This window comes from Periophthalmus magnuspinnatus, chromosome 22, assembly GCF_009829125.3.
Source record: "Periophthalmus magnuspinnatus isolate fPerMag1 chromosome 22, fPerMag1.2.pri, whole genome shotgun sequence".
Classification (NCBI taxonomy): domain Eukaryota; kingdom Metazoa; phylum Chordata; class Actinopteri; order Gobiiformes; family Gobiidae; genus Periophthalmus; species Periophthalmus magnuspinnatus.
The window spans coordinates 3,609,769-3,626,614 of NC_047147.1; the positions used below are offsets into that span (position 1 = coordinate 3,609,769).

The 16,846-nt window shown below is 42.2% G+C and overlaps 1 protein-coding gene across 1 annotated transcript in view; it reads right to left on the reverse strand.

The window, feature by feature from the left end:
• The window catches only part of rps6ka5 (ribosomal protein S6 kinase, polypeptide 5), a 56,735-nt gene extending 43,683 nt beyond the window's left edge, over positions 1–13,052 (reverse strand). The window contains exons 1-2 of the mRNA XM_033988709.2: positions 12,787–13,052; positions 344–415 (exon numbers count right to left, since the gene is read on the reverse strand). Coding sequence (XP_033844600.1) covers positions 344–415; positions 12,787–12,856 — 142 coding nt within the window. The 5' untranslated portion in view covers positions 12,857–13,052. The remainder of the gene's footprint in view (positions 1–343; positions 416–12,786) is intronic.
• Positions 13,053–16,846: the final 3,794 nt, after the last annotated feature.

The following is a 16,846-nucleotide window of genomic DNA, read 5'->3' on the forward strand; positions in this document are numbered from 1 at the left end:
CACTCACTTAGTCCACTTCTTTATACAGACTATGATTACAATACATCCCTCACAAGAAAAGTTACACAGAACACCTTTAATTCTATTACTATACTATAATATTATACTACGTTTAGTGTCATACTGGTCAAATCTAGTCCTCGTTTAGCCCTGGTTCAAAACTATTTTTAAACATAGCTCTTGCATTTTTGAGGCTATTTCCGTAGTTGGTTGTAAAATGTCTTCCCTAACTGGGCCCCTCATTTCAAAGAAGCCTGTGTCGTGAGATAAGGCTGTTTTCTTTTAAATCATTTCCAAGAAGTGATTTCACACAGAATTGTTTGTGTTCAGTGTCTAAACTCACCTCCAGTCCCCAGCACCTTTAGCAGCTCAAAGTTCTCAATGCCAACCCGCTCCACGTGTCCCGTCAAGTTGGCTGTGGGTAAAAAAAATATTGTTTAATTAAAGTTTGAAAAGTGAAAAACAGACATTAGAAAGATCATGAGGGAAGAAAGCTTAAGTTACTGTTAAGGTGAAAGTAGACTTGTACGTGAATGATCAGATCTGGATGGGCTCTTGCATCTTTGGTATGCCTCTTTATTGTATTGATTTAAGACTTGGAAATAACAATCCCTACTGAACTAAAGATAAAAGGAGCTGTTGGAAACTACCACTTCATGACGTCACAAGGTGGAACAGAGAATTTTGAGCTTTGAAGATGTAGACAGACTAATAATAAAGTGTTACTCAAACATGTGTGAATGAAACAAAACACAAATCCAGGTCTGTTTTTGAAGAGGGAACAGTATTAGAACATGGATTAAAGCTCACAAGATAATCGTTGGTGGCAGCTCTAAAACTAAAGCAAACCAGTAATACAGTAATTCATGCATTTTCCCAATAATGACCAATCTTAATGTGTCTAAAGATAAGCATAGTATTGTCGCTACGTTAGCCTTAAAGCCTGATTGCTCCATTACATTATGAATCCTGGGTGAATCTAGCACACACTGTCATAGGGAGTCTTTACCTCCAGTTCACCGCACACATCCATCTGCACAGCAAACATCTACAGGAGCTAACATGTCTAGAATGCAAAATATAACATTACTGGTTAGAATGATTTTGATTGAACTTAGTATTTCAACCATAGCCTGTGTAAAGGAGTGGATTAAGTGAGTCAAATGAAGCTCATCGAGGCTAGCAGTTCTGGTTCAGTTCTGGTTCAGTCCTGGTTCAGGCCTGGTTCAGGCCTGGTTCAGGCCTGGTTCAGGCCTGGTTCAGTCCTGGTCCAGTCCTGGTCCAGTCCTGGTCCAGTTCTGGTTCAGTTCTGATTCAGTCCTGGTTCAGTCCTGGTTCAGTCCTGGTTCAGTCCTGGTTCAGTTGGGGTTCAGTTCTGGTTCAGTTTTGGCTCAGTTCTGGTTCAGTTCTGGCTCCATTCTCATTCTGTTCTGCTTCCGTTCTGGTTTAGTTCTGGTTCAGTCCTTGTTCAGTTCTCGATTAGTTGGGGCTCAGTTCTGGTTCCGTTCTCATTCTGTTCTGGTTCCATTCTAGTTTAGTTATGGTTCAGTCCTTGTTCAGTCCTCATTCAGTTCTGGTTCAGTTGGGGTTCAGTTCTGGTTCAGTTCTGGTTCAGTTCTGGCTCAGTCCTGGCTCAGTCCTGGCTCAGTCCTGGCTCAGTCCTGGCTCAGTTCTGGCTCAGTTTTGGTTCTGTTCTCATTTTGTTGTAGTTCCATTCTGGTTTAGTTCTGGTTCAATCTTGGTTTAGCTCTGGCTCAGTTCTGGTTCAGTTCTGGTTTAGTCCTTCTTTAGAGGATCTTGTTCATATAAGCCAAGCTCATAGTTACCAGTGTCCCAGTCCAGGGGGAGTTCCATCCGTCATGTACTGAACGTTTAATCGATATGTAGTGATGATTGTGACAGACTTGAATCTAAAATCTGACAAGTAGCTTAAATAAATCTTTTTATTGAGTCCAGAGTCCATCCCCTCATTGTAGTGAGTTTATCCATTCAGTTTCACGCTCCAAAAATAGAACACATTACGTCGGGCCACTTTAATCTTTTCCTTTCTGCTCTCGTTAAAAACGCCCTGAGCCGTTTTCAGAGCGTTTTAGTGTCAGGCCTCAGACTCTCAGAGCTCGGAAGAGGTCAAAGAGGCGGTAGCTTATGTAATACAGTAAACACAAGAGGAAACACAAGAGGAGGACGAGTCGTGGTATGGACTCATGCTATGGTTTAGAATAAGGGATGCACCAACGCCTAGAGCTGAAGCTAGTGTTGCTACGATACCACTGTATATATAAATGGACATAGCTAACCTGGTAGTCGCTATGTTTCAAATAGTAAGTGATTATGGGTGCTGTTGTCACACCCGTCATTTTGGTCTTAAAATGCTCACATTAACCTGCTCTACATAAGTCTGGTATTTTTATTTTGCTATTGTGTCCACTCCCTGCTAAACCAGTGGTGTGGGCAGATAGGGGCGTTATTGGCTCTTTGGTTGCTATGACACTTGTGGTCAGAATTCCTAATATGGAACACTGCTCCAGATTTGCCGCTATATCTGCTAGCCTGGATGAGCTCCTAGCTAGCCTGCTAGCTAGGAGCTCATCCAGCCAAATGCTTAGCGCTGTCATTGTGGTAGTGCTGTTGTCGTGTTAGCAATGTCGTCATGTTGTCGGGCTGCACTCTCTGTAGTTATTTTACTAAGTTCAGCCTCCACTTCAAAGGCTAAATGCAGGTATCAATGAGCTAACACAAATGTCTTTTCTGTCAGTATTAGCATGTTTTAAGAGTTTGTAGAGCCTCCACAGTCTGTGTTTAATCTGCTCTGCATGTTAGCATTAGCCTCAGACGTCAACAGCAGCAGTGCTCGCATCTAGGGGTCCTCAATGGCATCAGATTGGTGATTTGGGCTCAGTACTCACCGAAAATCAGTTAAAAAGTGCCGTATCGGCGCATTTGCAGAGTATCGGTATTGGCACAACCTGAGATTATACTAGAAAAAGTTATGGATTGGATCACGGGTTAAAATATGCAAATATATGCAAGATCCTATAGAGACTGTTATTATGGGCTGCTTTACTGATATACAGACAAAAGTATTTTTTTTATATAAATTATTTTGTGACAGTGTTACAACTTTGTCCCTTATTTAGTGGAAGTTCTGGTTCAATCCTGGTTTAGTTCTGGCTCAGTCCTGGTTTAATTCTGGCTCAGTTTTGGATCAGTTCTGGTTCAGTTCTGCTTCAGTTCCAGCTCAGTTCTGGTTCAGTTCTGGTTTAGTCCTTCTTCAGAGGATCTTGTTCACATAAGCCAGGCTCGTAGTGACCAGTGTCCCAGTCCAGGGGGAGGAGTTTGATACTGAGGCTATTCTTAGACTGTGAGGACAGAGTTACACTGACAACATGAACCCACTGACCTGAAGACAGAAGAAGCCTCTGGAACTGGAACAAGCATTTCATTTAGTCCTGATGTAGTGTCGGCAAAAGTATCAAAAATCAGATACTAATCGATATTAAAACTAGTATCGAAACTAGATACTCATTTTTGAGTATCTATTATCTGTCAATACTAAGACTCATTGACAGGACAGAAATGAACCTTTCCTGAATATCTTTAGAATGATCTTGAGCTGCATCTTTCACATGTATAAGACACATAGACTAGTATACGCCATTGACTTACTAAAAAAGTGAGCGTGACATTGCCCACAGCGTTTGGCTCCAGTCAAATGAAGCTCATCGGGGGTAGAGCAGTTATAGGGGCCAATTTGGAGCTGAGTTCCAACTGCATCCAAAGAGCAAATCCGGAGCCAGGTTGTTGAAGGCAACGCCCCTTCTCGCCTGCTGGTTTAGCAGTGATCGGGCACTTAGCAACGCTGTCAATCAAACGTGTTGCTAATGCTAGCGACCGTAGGGGAAAGAAGGCGCTTGATTTGTCTATTATTAATGTTCATATCTTGATTTACAGACAAATAGCAAAATAAAAACACCAGGATCATATAGAGCGGGTTAATATGAACATTTAAGACCAAAATGACGAGTCTGACAGCAGCAGTTACAGAGAGAGGGACACAGTTTCCTGCTGCCATCTCCATTTATATATACAGTCTATGGTATACGTCCACTATGGAACCTTCCTGGATGACTGAGGGATTACACAGATATAAGACACATGGGAATAGATTTCCACATTTAATGTGGAACATCAAGGTATATTGTCTACAGAAAGAGTTTTTTAAAGTTTTTATTATCTTTGTGGTATTGGAATCGGTATCAAGTCTATTCCTTAATATCAAAATCAAGTTCAAAATTGTACTTTTGTGACTATCCTGATGTAGGCTTGTTTTAGTCCTGATCTGGTCCATGTTTAGTTGTCTCAGTTTGAGTATTTAAAGTGTGAACACTCCCTGAGTCAATAATCAGACACTGAGGAAGTTAAATATATTCTACCAGCAGTGGCCACAGAGCAGGTGTCTGGTGTGTGTGGTGTATGGCAAGGTTTAGTGAATGAAAAAAGGAATTTACTACACTATTAATACTATACAATTTAAAATACTGCTCCTACTGCTACTACTACCATTGCTACCACTACTACCACTACTACTAGTACAAAACTACTACAAAGGTACTATTACTATTACTAGTAGCAGTAGTAGTATTGCCACTATAATGCAAGAGATTACATGTGGGACATAATTATATAAACTCTACAGTAGTACAAGATGTACTCATTCTTCAAATATCCATCTGGAAGCTTTTTTTACAATCTGATAAGCACAAAGCTTGCCTTAAACATTAAACTTCTGTAGGAGGATCCTTTTATCTTTGCTAATAATGTTCCACACTATAGCATTAACGTTGAAAAATACCTTTAAAAGAATAGGTACAAATAGACACACTGTACAACATATTATCAGACACCTGCAGATATGCAAAGTTATGTTTTGTTTAGACCTCATTGTTCATCTCATGTGAAAAGGAACCGGTCTGTAACTAAACCATAACCACTGCCTTACTCAATACTTGCCTGTCATAACTTGTTTCTGTAAATGACTATGGCCATGATGCTTGTAAATTTCAAAGTGGCTGATGGAGACACTTTCACTCGGTTCATTTAATACAGTTTATTCAAAAGCCTTAAGTTGATCCAGTTTAAACACTTGCAACACAATGCATTATAACTAGTATTGACAAGACCAGGACTAGACTGGCTGCATATTTACAACATGAAGAGAGAGAACTGTCTCAACCTGTTCCACAAAACATATTGAAATCTTAACAACGTCTGAGGAGGAACCACAATAGGTTTCGAGTTTTAAGGTGAGAAAGCTGCATTTTAAATAAATTTTATTTTTGAGTTTTGAATTTAGTCATGTCTGACCAGCTTGGGTGTTTTTAATGCAGAGGTCTACAACCAATCCTCTGCCAGTAAAAGCCTTAGACTGTATATATAAATGGATAGAGCTAATCTGCTAGCCATCATGTTTTAAACAGGAAGTGATCATGGGCGCATCCGACGCCATCGACTCTGGCTCCAATTCACTTTCTATTGAAAAACTGTGTCCCTCTCTCTGTAACTGCTTCTGTGAGACTCATCATTTTGGTCTTAAATGTTCGTATTAACCCGCTCTACATGATCCTGGTGTTTTATTTCACTGTTTTGTCTGTAAATCAAGATATGAACATTAATAACAGACAAATCATGCCTTCTTTCCCCAAGGTCACTGCTTCTACAGTTAGCAAAAAGTTTCATTGACAGCATTGCTAAGCTCCCGCTCCTTGCTAAGCCATTACCTTTGTAAGGTATTTTTTTTTCAACAATGTAATGCTACCCTCAGATGCCTGTAGCCCTACTCACCAAAGACCCCCACCCTGAGAGGGTCGTAAAGCTCTACAGCACTGGGGCCAAGAAGATAACACCTAGGACCAGGGCCACTTCTTATCTGTGGCCCTGTTCACCAAGGTCTGAGTGCCCCCATCCTGTGAGGGTCATAAAACAATAAGATTGATTGACTTAAAAACGCACATTCAGGGATTTTGCCAAAAAGGTTTTTAATGTGTAATCACATGCTGCCGAGAGGAAGACCCGCCTCACACACTGGGAGGCCTATAAAAGCTGGAAAGACAAACATCTCAGGACTCTCTTCCTATCCTTTCCTGAGAGTCCGGTGCTCCATTGTTAACTTTACCTGTGATGAACTCATTAAACCCTTCTGACTTATATTTCAGTCTCTTTCTCCTCTTTGACGCTTGCATCAGAAACGAACATTTCTATCACCTTCAACAGTCTCGTTCCAGATTGGCTCTTTAGTTACTATGATACTCCATCCATCCATCCATTTTCTTCCACTTATCCGGGGCCGGGTCGCAGGGGCAGCTGTCTAAGCAGGGACTCCCAGACTTCCCTCACCCCGGACACGTCCTCCAGCCCCTCCAAGCCCCAAGGCGTTCCCAGGCCAGCCGAGAGACATAGTCCCTCCAGCGTGCCCAGAACACCTCCCTAGGGAGGCGTCCAGGAGGCATCCTGAGCAGATGCCCGAGCCACCTCAACTGGTTCCACTCGACGTGTAGGAGCAGCGGCTCTACTCCGAGCTCCTCCTGTGTGACCGAGCTCCTCACCCTATCCCTAAGGGTGCGCCCGGCCACCCTGCGGAGGAAACCCATTTCAGCTGCTTGTGTCCGTGACCTTGTCCTTTCGGTCATTACACAGAGCTCATGGCCATAGGTGAGGGTAGGAACGTAGATTGACCGGTAAATCGAGAGCTTTGCCTTTGGGCTCAGCTCCTTCTTTACCACAATGGACCGATAAAGCGACCACATCACTGCAGACGCTGCACCGATCCGCCTGTCTCACGCTCTACGGCCCCTGGCTGCGCCTAGAAATTCTGTCCATAAATATAATGAACAGAACCGGTGACAAAGGGCAGCCCTGGCGGAGTCCAACATGCACCGGGAATAGGTCTGACTTACTGCCGGCAATGAACACAGCTCCGGTCATACAGGGACCGGACAGCCCTTAGCAAAGGGCCCCGGACCCCATACTCCCAGAGCACCCCCCAAAGGACACCGCGAGGGACACGGTCGAATGCCTTCTCCAGATCCACAAAACACATGTGGACTGGTTGGGCAAACTCCCATGAGCCCTCAAGGACCCGATGGAGAGTATAGAGCTGGTCCAGTGTTCCGCGACCAGGACGAAAACCACACTGCTCCTCCTGAATCCGAGGTTCGACTATCGGTCGGATTCTCCTCTCCAGTACCCTGGAATAGACCTTACCGAGAAGGCTGAGGAGTGTGATTCCCCTGTAATTGGAACACACCCTCCGGTCCCCCTTCTTATACAGAGGGACCACCACCCCGGTCTGCCATTCCACAGGTACTGTCCCTGACCGCCACGTGATGTTGCAGAGACGTGTCCTTCCACCGCCCGACAACATCCCCAATCGAGGTCAGCAGCTCTCCACCCGCACTGTAAACAGTGTTGGTGAAGCACTGCTTCCCCCTCCTGAGGTGTCGGACGGTTTGCCAGAATCTCTTTGAGGCCGTCCAATAGTCCTCCTCCATGGCCTCCCCGAACTCCTCCCAACCCCGAGTTTTTGCCTCTGTGACTGCCCAAACCGCGGCACACTTGGCCCGCCGGTACTCATCAGCTGACTCAGGAGTCCCACGAGCCAACAAGGCTCAATAGGACTCCTTCTTCAGCTTGACGGCATCCCTTACTTCCGGTGTCCACCACCGGGTTCGGGGATTGCCGCCGCGACAAGCACTGCAGACCTTACGACCACAACTACGAGCAGCCGCATTGACAATAGAGGTGGAGAACATGGCCCACTCAGAGTCCATGTCCCCAGCCTCCCCTGGGATCAGGGAGAAGCTCTCCCAGAGGTGTGAGTTGTAAACCCCTCTGACAGAGAGCTCCGCCAGACGTTCCCAGCAGACCCTCACGATGCGCTTGGGCCTGCCAGGTCTGTCCGGCTTCCTCCTCCGCCAGCGGATCCAACTCACCACCAGGTGGTGATCAGTTGACAGCTCAGCCCCTCTCTTCACCCAAGTGTCCAAGACACGCGGTCGGAGGTCAGATGACATGACAACAAAGTCGATCATCGACCTCCGACCTAGAGTGCCCTGGTGCCACGTGCACCAGGACACTCCCTTGTGCTCGAACATGGTGTTTGTTATGGACAAACTGTGACTAGCACAGAAGTCCAATAACAAAACACCGCTCGGGTTCAGATCAGGGAGGCCATTCCTCCCAATCACGCCCCTCCAAGTGTCACTGGCATTACCCACATGGGCACTGAAGTCCCCCAGGGAACAACGGAGTCCCCGGTTGGTGCACTGTCTAGTACCCCTCCCAGGGACTCCAAGAAGGCCGGGTACTCCGCACTGCTGTTTGGCCCGTAGGCCGACACAACAGTGAGAGACCTGTCCCCAACCTGAAGGTGCAGGGACGCGACCCTCTCGTTCACCGGGGTGAACTCCAACACGTGGCGGCTGAGCTGTGGGGCAATGAGCAAGCCCACACCAGCTCGCCGCCGCTCCCCACGGGCAACCCCAGAGAAATGGAGAGTCCAACCCCTCTCAAGAAGTTGGGTTCCAGAGCCCAAGCTGTGCGTGGAGGTGAGGCCGACTATATCTAGCCGGTAACGCTCAACCTCCCGCACAAGCTCAGGCTCCTTCCGCACAAGCTCAGGCTCCTTCCCCCCCAGCGAGGTGACATTCCATGTCCCCAGAGCTATGTCCGGAGATCCGGTCGTCGAGGTCCCCGTCTTCGACTGCCGCCCAGATCTCTCTGCACCCGCCTCTCATGGCTCCTCTCGCAGGTGGTGGGTCCACAGGAGGACGGCCCCACATCGTTCCTTCGGGCTGGGCTCGGCCGGGCCCCGTGGGGAAAGGCCCGGCCACCAGGCACTCGCTGCCGAGCACCCACCCCAGGCCTGGCTCCAGGGTGGGGCCCCAGTAACGCCAGTCCGGGTGACGTAAACGTCCTTGTTGGATTTTTCTTCATGATGGGCTTCTGAACCACTCTTAGTCAGACCCGTCTCCCAGGACCTGTTTGCCATGGGTGACACTACCAGGGGCATGAAGCCCCACTATGATACTCAAGGTCGGAATTCCAAATATGGAGCTCCAAATTAGCCCCTATAACTGCTCTAGCCTTAATGAGCTTCATTTGACTGGAGCCAAACTCTATGGGTGACATCACACTCACTTGGTCCACTTCTTTAAACAGTCTGTGGTAAAAACATATGGTCTAGAGCTGAGTTCAGTTCTTGTATTTGTGTTAATAAGACAAAATAAATAAATACATAAATTACATTAAAACAACTACTGTGCAGTCAATCAAAATGAGTAAAAAAGTGATGTATTTTTTGTCATATTGTCCAGTTCTCCATTTTTCTTGTTTTTTCCTTTAGAGCTGCAGGCACAGATGCTGTATGTAAACATGGGTAACACTGGTGCTCTAAAGTTACATAAGTCAGCAAAAGTACTACAGTGGAATTCCTGAACAGTGTAAACAGAGCTAGCTCAGCTGCATTCGTTATACTTTCTTTTACTACATTCACAAAGAGAAGTAAGAGGAGAAGGTGGAGGAGGAAAACGAGGAGAAGGAAGGAGGAGGAGGAGGAGGAAGAAGAAGAAACAGCTGACAATCATAATCTCAGTCCGTGTTAATGTTTACTTTTACTATGTTCATAAATCACCTGTTTAGTCTTCCCCATAGGACTCTTAGTGTGATGTCTGACAACTCAAATAGTAAAGGCCCTTAGTTGCTATTCTGACCAGTCTATTTTGCCTGTTGTCTATTTTAGTTTGGCTAAGTACGCTGGCCCTTTAATAAAAAACAGGACATTGTCCTTACAGGTCATGGCTGACCTGTGTTAATTAGTCTGTAATAAGCTCATGGAGGGCATTTCCTGTAAGTATACAGTAAACAATAGCTAAGCTAATTTACAAGCTAACTTATCTACAGTTACTAGACTATATATATATATAAATGGACATAGCTAGCCTGCTAGTCGCCACAGTCTAAACAGGAAGTGATCATGGGCGCTTCCAGCTCCATCGACTTTCGCTCCAATTCACTTTACATTGAAAAACTATGTCCCCTCTCTCTGTAACTGCTGCTGTCAAACTCGTCATTTTGGTCTTAAATGTTCGTATTAACTCGCTCTACGTGATCCTGGGGTTTTTATTTCACTATTGTGTCTGTAAATCAAGATATGAACATTGATAACAGACAAATCAGCTGCCTTCTTATCCCGAGGACGCTCTCACTAGCGTTAGCAACAGGTTTGATTGACAGCATTGCTACTCCCACTCCCTGCTAAACCAGTGGGCTTGAAGGCGTTACCTTTAGCCCGATTGGCTCTTTGGTTGCTATGATACTCATACAAATTGCTAGCCTCGATGAGCTTCATTTGACTGGAGTCCAGCGCTGTGGATGATGTAAATAGCTCAATAGGTTAGCTCCGTTTTTTCACTTTTCAAGACAGAAAAATCAGGTACAGCTTTTTTACATCGGCTCGTGACGCCTTCTACAAACCAGGAAACTATTTGAATGTTTGTTAATATTCAAATACATTAAAGATTAAGTGGCTCTCAGTGGTGGATGAAGTACTCTATTTTGTTACTTAAGTAAAAGTATAGTTACAGAGGTAAAAAAAAAAAAAAAATACTCAAGTAAAAGTGCCACAAGAAAAAATCTACTTAAGTAAAAGTATTTAAGTACCTAAAGTCTTTCACACAAGTGTTGTTCATTTGTTAAAGTGTACATATAATCATATAGATTTAAAATGAGACATCTTTTGTTCACAGTAACGATATGAAGCTTATTTTTTCTTATGAATTTTGTGTTTTTATTTTTGTTTTGCTCCAAGCCAAAGCTTGAACTAAAAAACATTAGTCAACTTTAGTTTCTATGAGCATGGTAAAAAATAACCCCTCAAATCATATGAAAAATACTTTTACTTTTCAGTCTTGTTCAAAAATGTAGTGAAGTACAGATACTGCTCTCAAATGTACTGAAGTAAAGGTAAAAAGGACACACTGTAAAATGTACATATACCTAAAGATTCTACTTAAGTACAGTACTTTACTACTTGTACTTCGTTACCTCTGTCCACTGCTGGATTTTGTACTGAAAGTTCTTGATTTGTAAAACAAAATGTCAGTTTTAAAAAGGTAGAGATACAGAACAGTCATTACACGTAAACTAATGATCTGATATCTGAACATAATGTTTAATTTTGGAAGAGGAAGTGGAAGAGGAAGAATAGAGAGAGAGAGAGAGAGGACGAGGAGGAGAGAGAGAGGAGGAGGAGAGGGAGAGAGGAAAAAGAGGGGGGAAGAGGAGGAAGAGGAGACGAGAGAGGAGGAGGAGGAAAAAGAGGGGGGAAGAGGAGGAAGAGGAGACGGAGAGGGGGAGAAGAGGAGGAAAGGGAGGGAAGAGGAGAGAGAGAGTAGAGAGAGAAAGAGGAGGAGAGAGGAAGAGGAAGAACAGGACAAGAAGGAGAACAAGTACAAGAAGAAGAAGAGAGAGAGAGGAGGAAGGGGAGGAGAGAGAAGAAGAAGAAGAAGAAGAACTAGCCGACATCATAATCTCATTCAGTGATTAATCTGAAAATGAAATGAGCCTGAACACTGCTATGAAAACAATGGCGTTTTATGTAACAAAGGACATTTGTCAGAACACTGCCCAGCTGTCCTGCTTTGAGTAACTGCAACTGAACCTTTTTTGACCCTCGTGGGCTACAGTAATTGTTCATTATTCAAGAAAAGACAATACACGTTTCTGTGTAATTACAAAGAGAGGACATTTGACATATTGGCAGAAATATGAAAAGCATACTGGCATTCTAGGTAAGTGAGGGTAGATATGGTATTTAAGCTACATTATGTAACTTTACAGTATGATTCCATGGAAATTAAAGTTTAAAGCCATACTTCGGAACATTCTCCATAGAGGTAGATGAGGTTTATGCCATACTGTGGAATATTAAAGGCAAAGGAACAGCATTTCCATGGAAACAAGCAGGAGGGGGCCCTATCAAAGGCGTAAGTAAGAGCCAGGTTTGTGGAGATGCAAGCCCTCTTACAGTTAGGACTTCTTCTTTTTTTTTTTTTTTTTTTTGCTATTATGTTGGTCTATTATTTGCTGAAAAGTTGTATACTGTGGCTTTAAAGCATATTTTGGTTACCTTTATAAAAACCATATCAGGTAAGTTGGCAATAGTGTGTTTTGACAGGTCTGCAGATGTCCAATCTAAAGCAGAAGTTGGATCTAACCATTATTACAACATGATTATAAGTTATGCAAACTACTTTTACCCACCGCCATTATTATTATTATTATTATTATTATTATTATTATTATTATTATTATTATTATTATTATTATTATTTGCAGGCGTGCCAATGTGCTGAGACTGTCCATTGACTTTGGAGCGGTTTTAACCCACTTCACAACAGGCTTAGGCTAATTTTATTACACTGGTGCCGCTTTTGCCCGCAGTATCCAACCAGCACTTCTAAGATAGCCTTGTCACACGGTTAGATAACATTAGTTTGCATAAGTTAAAGGCTGTATTACAAGTGTGGAGGGCAGTGGGTAAACTATATCCCTCCTCCTGCCACATTTGGGCTTGAAAACATTAACGCTAGCCATGTATACAAACGCCCATTGACTGCAGGTTTACAAGCTAGCTGCTAACATATGCAATGACACGTGTCTGTAACTGAACGATAATAACACAAGATAAAACAGTGTATTGTGCGTGTAAATAGGTCACGTATAACTTACCATTTTTGAGCTCATGTTTCACAGTTAACAGGTCACCATCTCTGGAAGATCCCTCCATCGGGGAAGGCATCGTAATTTCCACTATGTTTAAAGATGCTTTGCGGTAAAGGCAGCGTTTAACTCCTTATTTTTGCTACGTATCAACAAGAAATACGTCCATGTTGTAGGCTGGAGGTGGCACGCATGGCGGACAAGCGTAAAACGTGACAGATTTGTAGAAAAATGTTGTTAAAAGAGGTAAAAAGGGAACACTTCTCGCCTCTTCTCCGGCGCACACCGCTACACTACCTTCGCAACCAGGCAGCCCCTCCACGCTGATTGGCTGGAGGCGGCAGGAGCTCGTCTCTGATTGGGTGGCCCCGGGTTGGTGACCTTAAGACCCGCCTTCTCCACACTCGCCTGTCAAAGTGGTGTGGGGGAGCTGTCATGCTGCACATTCAAGATACAAGATGTTAAGTTTTTGCTCATTTTGGAGGCGAATAACCAAAATGTCTGCAATCTGCCTGTAAGTTCTCTGTGTCCCAGCAAGATAACAGTTCTTTTTCTTTATCTTAAAAAAATGTATCTTAATTTATACAAGAGAGCCCGATGAGAGCATACAGTCATGTGATCTGGTATTAAATGTTCCAGTATCAAAGATTAACAAGCAGATGAGGTATTCTGGGAGTTTTTGAAGTAGTTCCTTATAGAGACATTTCATACAGAGCTGTTCTCTTCTAACAGACAGTGATGGACAGCCCACATTTTCATAGAGATCCAATGCAGTAGCTTATGTGTACACACGTAATACAAAAATACTGAAAAGTACTTTAGTTGTCTACAGTTCTGTTAAAGGTGTACTATCTGTTTCCCAATTAGGGTACGAGCAGCGGTGGATGAAGTACTCAATTTTGCTACTTAAGTAAAAGTACAGATACCAGGGTAAAAAATACTAAAGTAAAAGTAAATGTATCACATGAAAACTTAAAACAACTTAACTAAAAGTATTACAGTACCCTATTTAAAAATGTACTTAAAGAATAAAAAGTAAAAGTATTTTGTGGAAGTTTTGAGGTCTTATAAAACCTCAAATGTTTTGACATGAATAAAAATGGTTGGTTGTTGGAAGGTGCTATAGAAGTAAAGTTTGATTGAGTTTGATTGAAAAATGTACTAAATCTGTCTAGCTGTTTTTATTTGTATAATTTAGTTTGGTCAGCCTTTTCAGCAGGTTTCAAACTATGATAAAAAAAATACTTTTACTTTTCAGTGCAGTTCAAAAATGTAGTGGAGTTGAAAGTACAGATACTGCTCTCAAATGTAAAGTGAAGTAAAAGTAAAAAGTATATACTGTAAAATGCACTTAAGTACAGATACTTCATATTTTTACTTAAGTACAGTACTTTACTATGTCTACTTTGTTACGTTACACCACTGGGTACGGGGCATTTGCCAGGGGGGTACTTGGAATGATTTCAGATTTTAAAGAAAGGTGTAAAATATACTTTGTATAACATTATAAATGCTAAGAATATTTCTGTAGTATAGGCCTGGCATGATAACACATTCTGAAGTTCCATATATCGCTGACGTAAATAAATATGATAAATGATAATATTGAAACTCATTTATGCCACTGACACAAAAATCCAAGAGCAGATTTAAACCATAAAAACTGTTCTAAATCTACAATATTCTTCAAAAAATTATGAGCTGAAGAAATAAACAGCAGAATGAAACACTTAAGTCGTTAGTTTGAGTCTGTAATGAGCCAGAGGAGCTATTTATTAAAATTTTTACGGCTTAAATCTGATCATATAGACAAAAAATAACCACAAATGTCCCAGTAGAGCAAAGAAAAGTACACATGATATATGCTGACCCAAAAACATGTAGTTCCATCTGTCATATACAGAACGATAAGTTGATACAGTGATTATTGTGACTGCACTCTGTAACAACATAGCTAACATAACAATAGTGATGCTTTTTGTCCCACAGTATGGCATTTCACTGCAATGTCTATGGGACAAACAGAGGACACAAAAAGTATTCAGGTTTACCAAGCACTTGTATTTGAAATGCAACGCAAGAAAGATAAGTTTAATGCCTTAATGTGGAACGCTCTAGACAAAGCTACAACATCGCCATGGGACAAGCATGTGAGCATAATGCATCTTTACTACAACACAGTAACTAAACACAGTTATTTTGTTTGGTTTTTTTACTTGGCGGAGATCTTTTTCATGCATTTGAGCCATTATATTGTTGGGCTATCAGTCAGTACTCAGGGGAAACAGGGTCATATTACTTTTCTGGTGCACAATATAATTCAAAGCTGCTACCAAATACTTTTGCTATCACTATATGTTAACATTACAACCTCTACAACAACGGCAAAGGTGTTTCGATGTCTAAAAGGGAACTTTGAAAACTTAAAAAACGTCCTGTAGCTTTAAAAGAATGTAAAGGTTAAAGCGTTTACCATCTGAAGAAAGTATATCATTTGCAACCAGCCTTATAATGAACATAAGAATAATTCAAAATCAATAGCAAACGTACGGTTATGAACATATCTTAACTATCTGCAGCCGCATCACTCTTCTCTGAGTTTAACCTCATTTCATGCTTCAGTTATGAATATTTTAAGACACAGCAAAACCAAAAATTGCGCAACAGTCACACATAGGCCTATCAGTTCCTGTTATAGGAAGTGTCCGTCTGATTAAAATGTGATTCAAGCATAAACATGTTCTGAAATACAGATTCTTCATTACAACTTCATCAGCATGTTTGAGGTATAGGAAATTGTATAAAATGAGTGGATTTTTGTGATCTATTCATGTTTTATTTCTTTTAAACGAGAGTGGTGTTTACCTTCGTTCTCCCGCTCATGGTCTGAAGAGATGTAGATGGTGGATGATGATGGAGAATAAATACATTCCCCATAACATCAAGAACTGAATAGAAACAATAATAAATATACTGTAATACCCTAAATTAAATTGATATATAGAGTCATATGAACCATCTCACGGACGTCAGGGACCAGCCTCCTGCTGGTGCCCAGAGTCAGGACTAAACCAGGACTAAACCAGAACTAAACCAGGACTAAACCAGGACTAAACCAGGACTAAATCAGAATTAATCCAGGAGTAAACTTGGACTAAACCAGGACTAAACCAAGACTAAACCAAAACTAAACCAAGACTAAACCTGAACTAAATCAGGACTAATCTAAAACTAAACCAAGACTAAACCAGAACAAAACCAGGACTAAACCAAGGTGAAACCAAGACTAATCCAGGATTACACCTGGACTAAACCAGGACTAAACTAGAACTAAACGAGGGCTAAACCAGGTCTAAACCAGCTCTAAACCAGGTCTGAACCAGGACATAACCAGGACTAAACCAGGACTAAAGCAAGACTAAACGTGGGAAATCAGTGTTTCAGTTTTCTGCAGCTAAAACCTGGAACAGTCTTCCTGAAGATGTGAGACAGGCTTTGACTTTGACAATGTTTAAATCCAGGCTCAAAACAGTTCTGTTTATCTGTGCATATGACTGAAAGGGTTTTATTCCTCTTCTTCTCTTTTAATGTTAATTTTATGGTGATTATTTATGTTTTGATTTGTTGTATTGTGTGTGTCTTGCCTTGCCTATATTGAAAAAAATAATCTAAGTCAAAATGTGTTCCCAAACCTTTGAGTTGGGGGTCATTGATAAGTACGTAACTGTGACATCACCCTTTATTTCATAGTTAACGTGAGTTCAGGCTAAAAATAGAACAAAAATACACAAACCACAAATGAGTGACTGACAGCGGAGTAATTATCTTTTAACATCTTTACAAAACTTTTACACATTAATAAACCTGCCCAGCATGGTGGGCGCTAATGAAAATGCAAAACAAAGTACACAAATCTCAGAACGTTCAATAAAAGAGTGAACAAAACCAGCCTGGTCACTCTCTGGTTAATAATTATCTTGTAGGCGAGCTCCACCTGCACTGTAACCCAACAAAATAGAGAATGTATGTAATAATGCAATACACTTTTATGATAATCATATAAAACGCC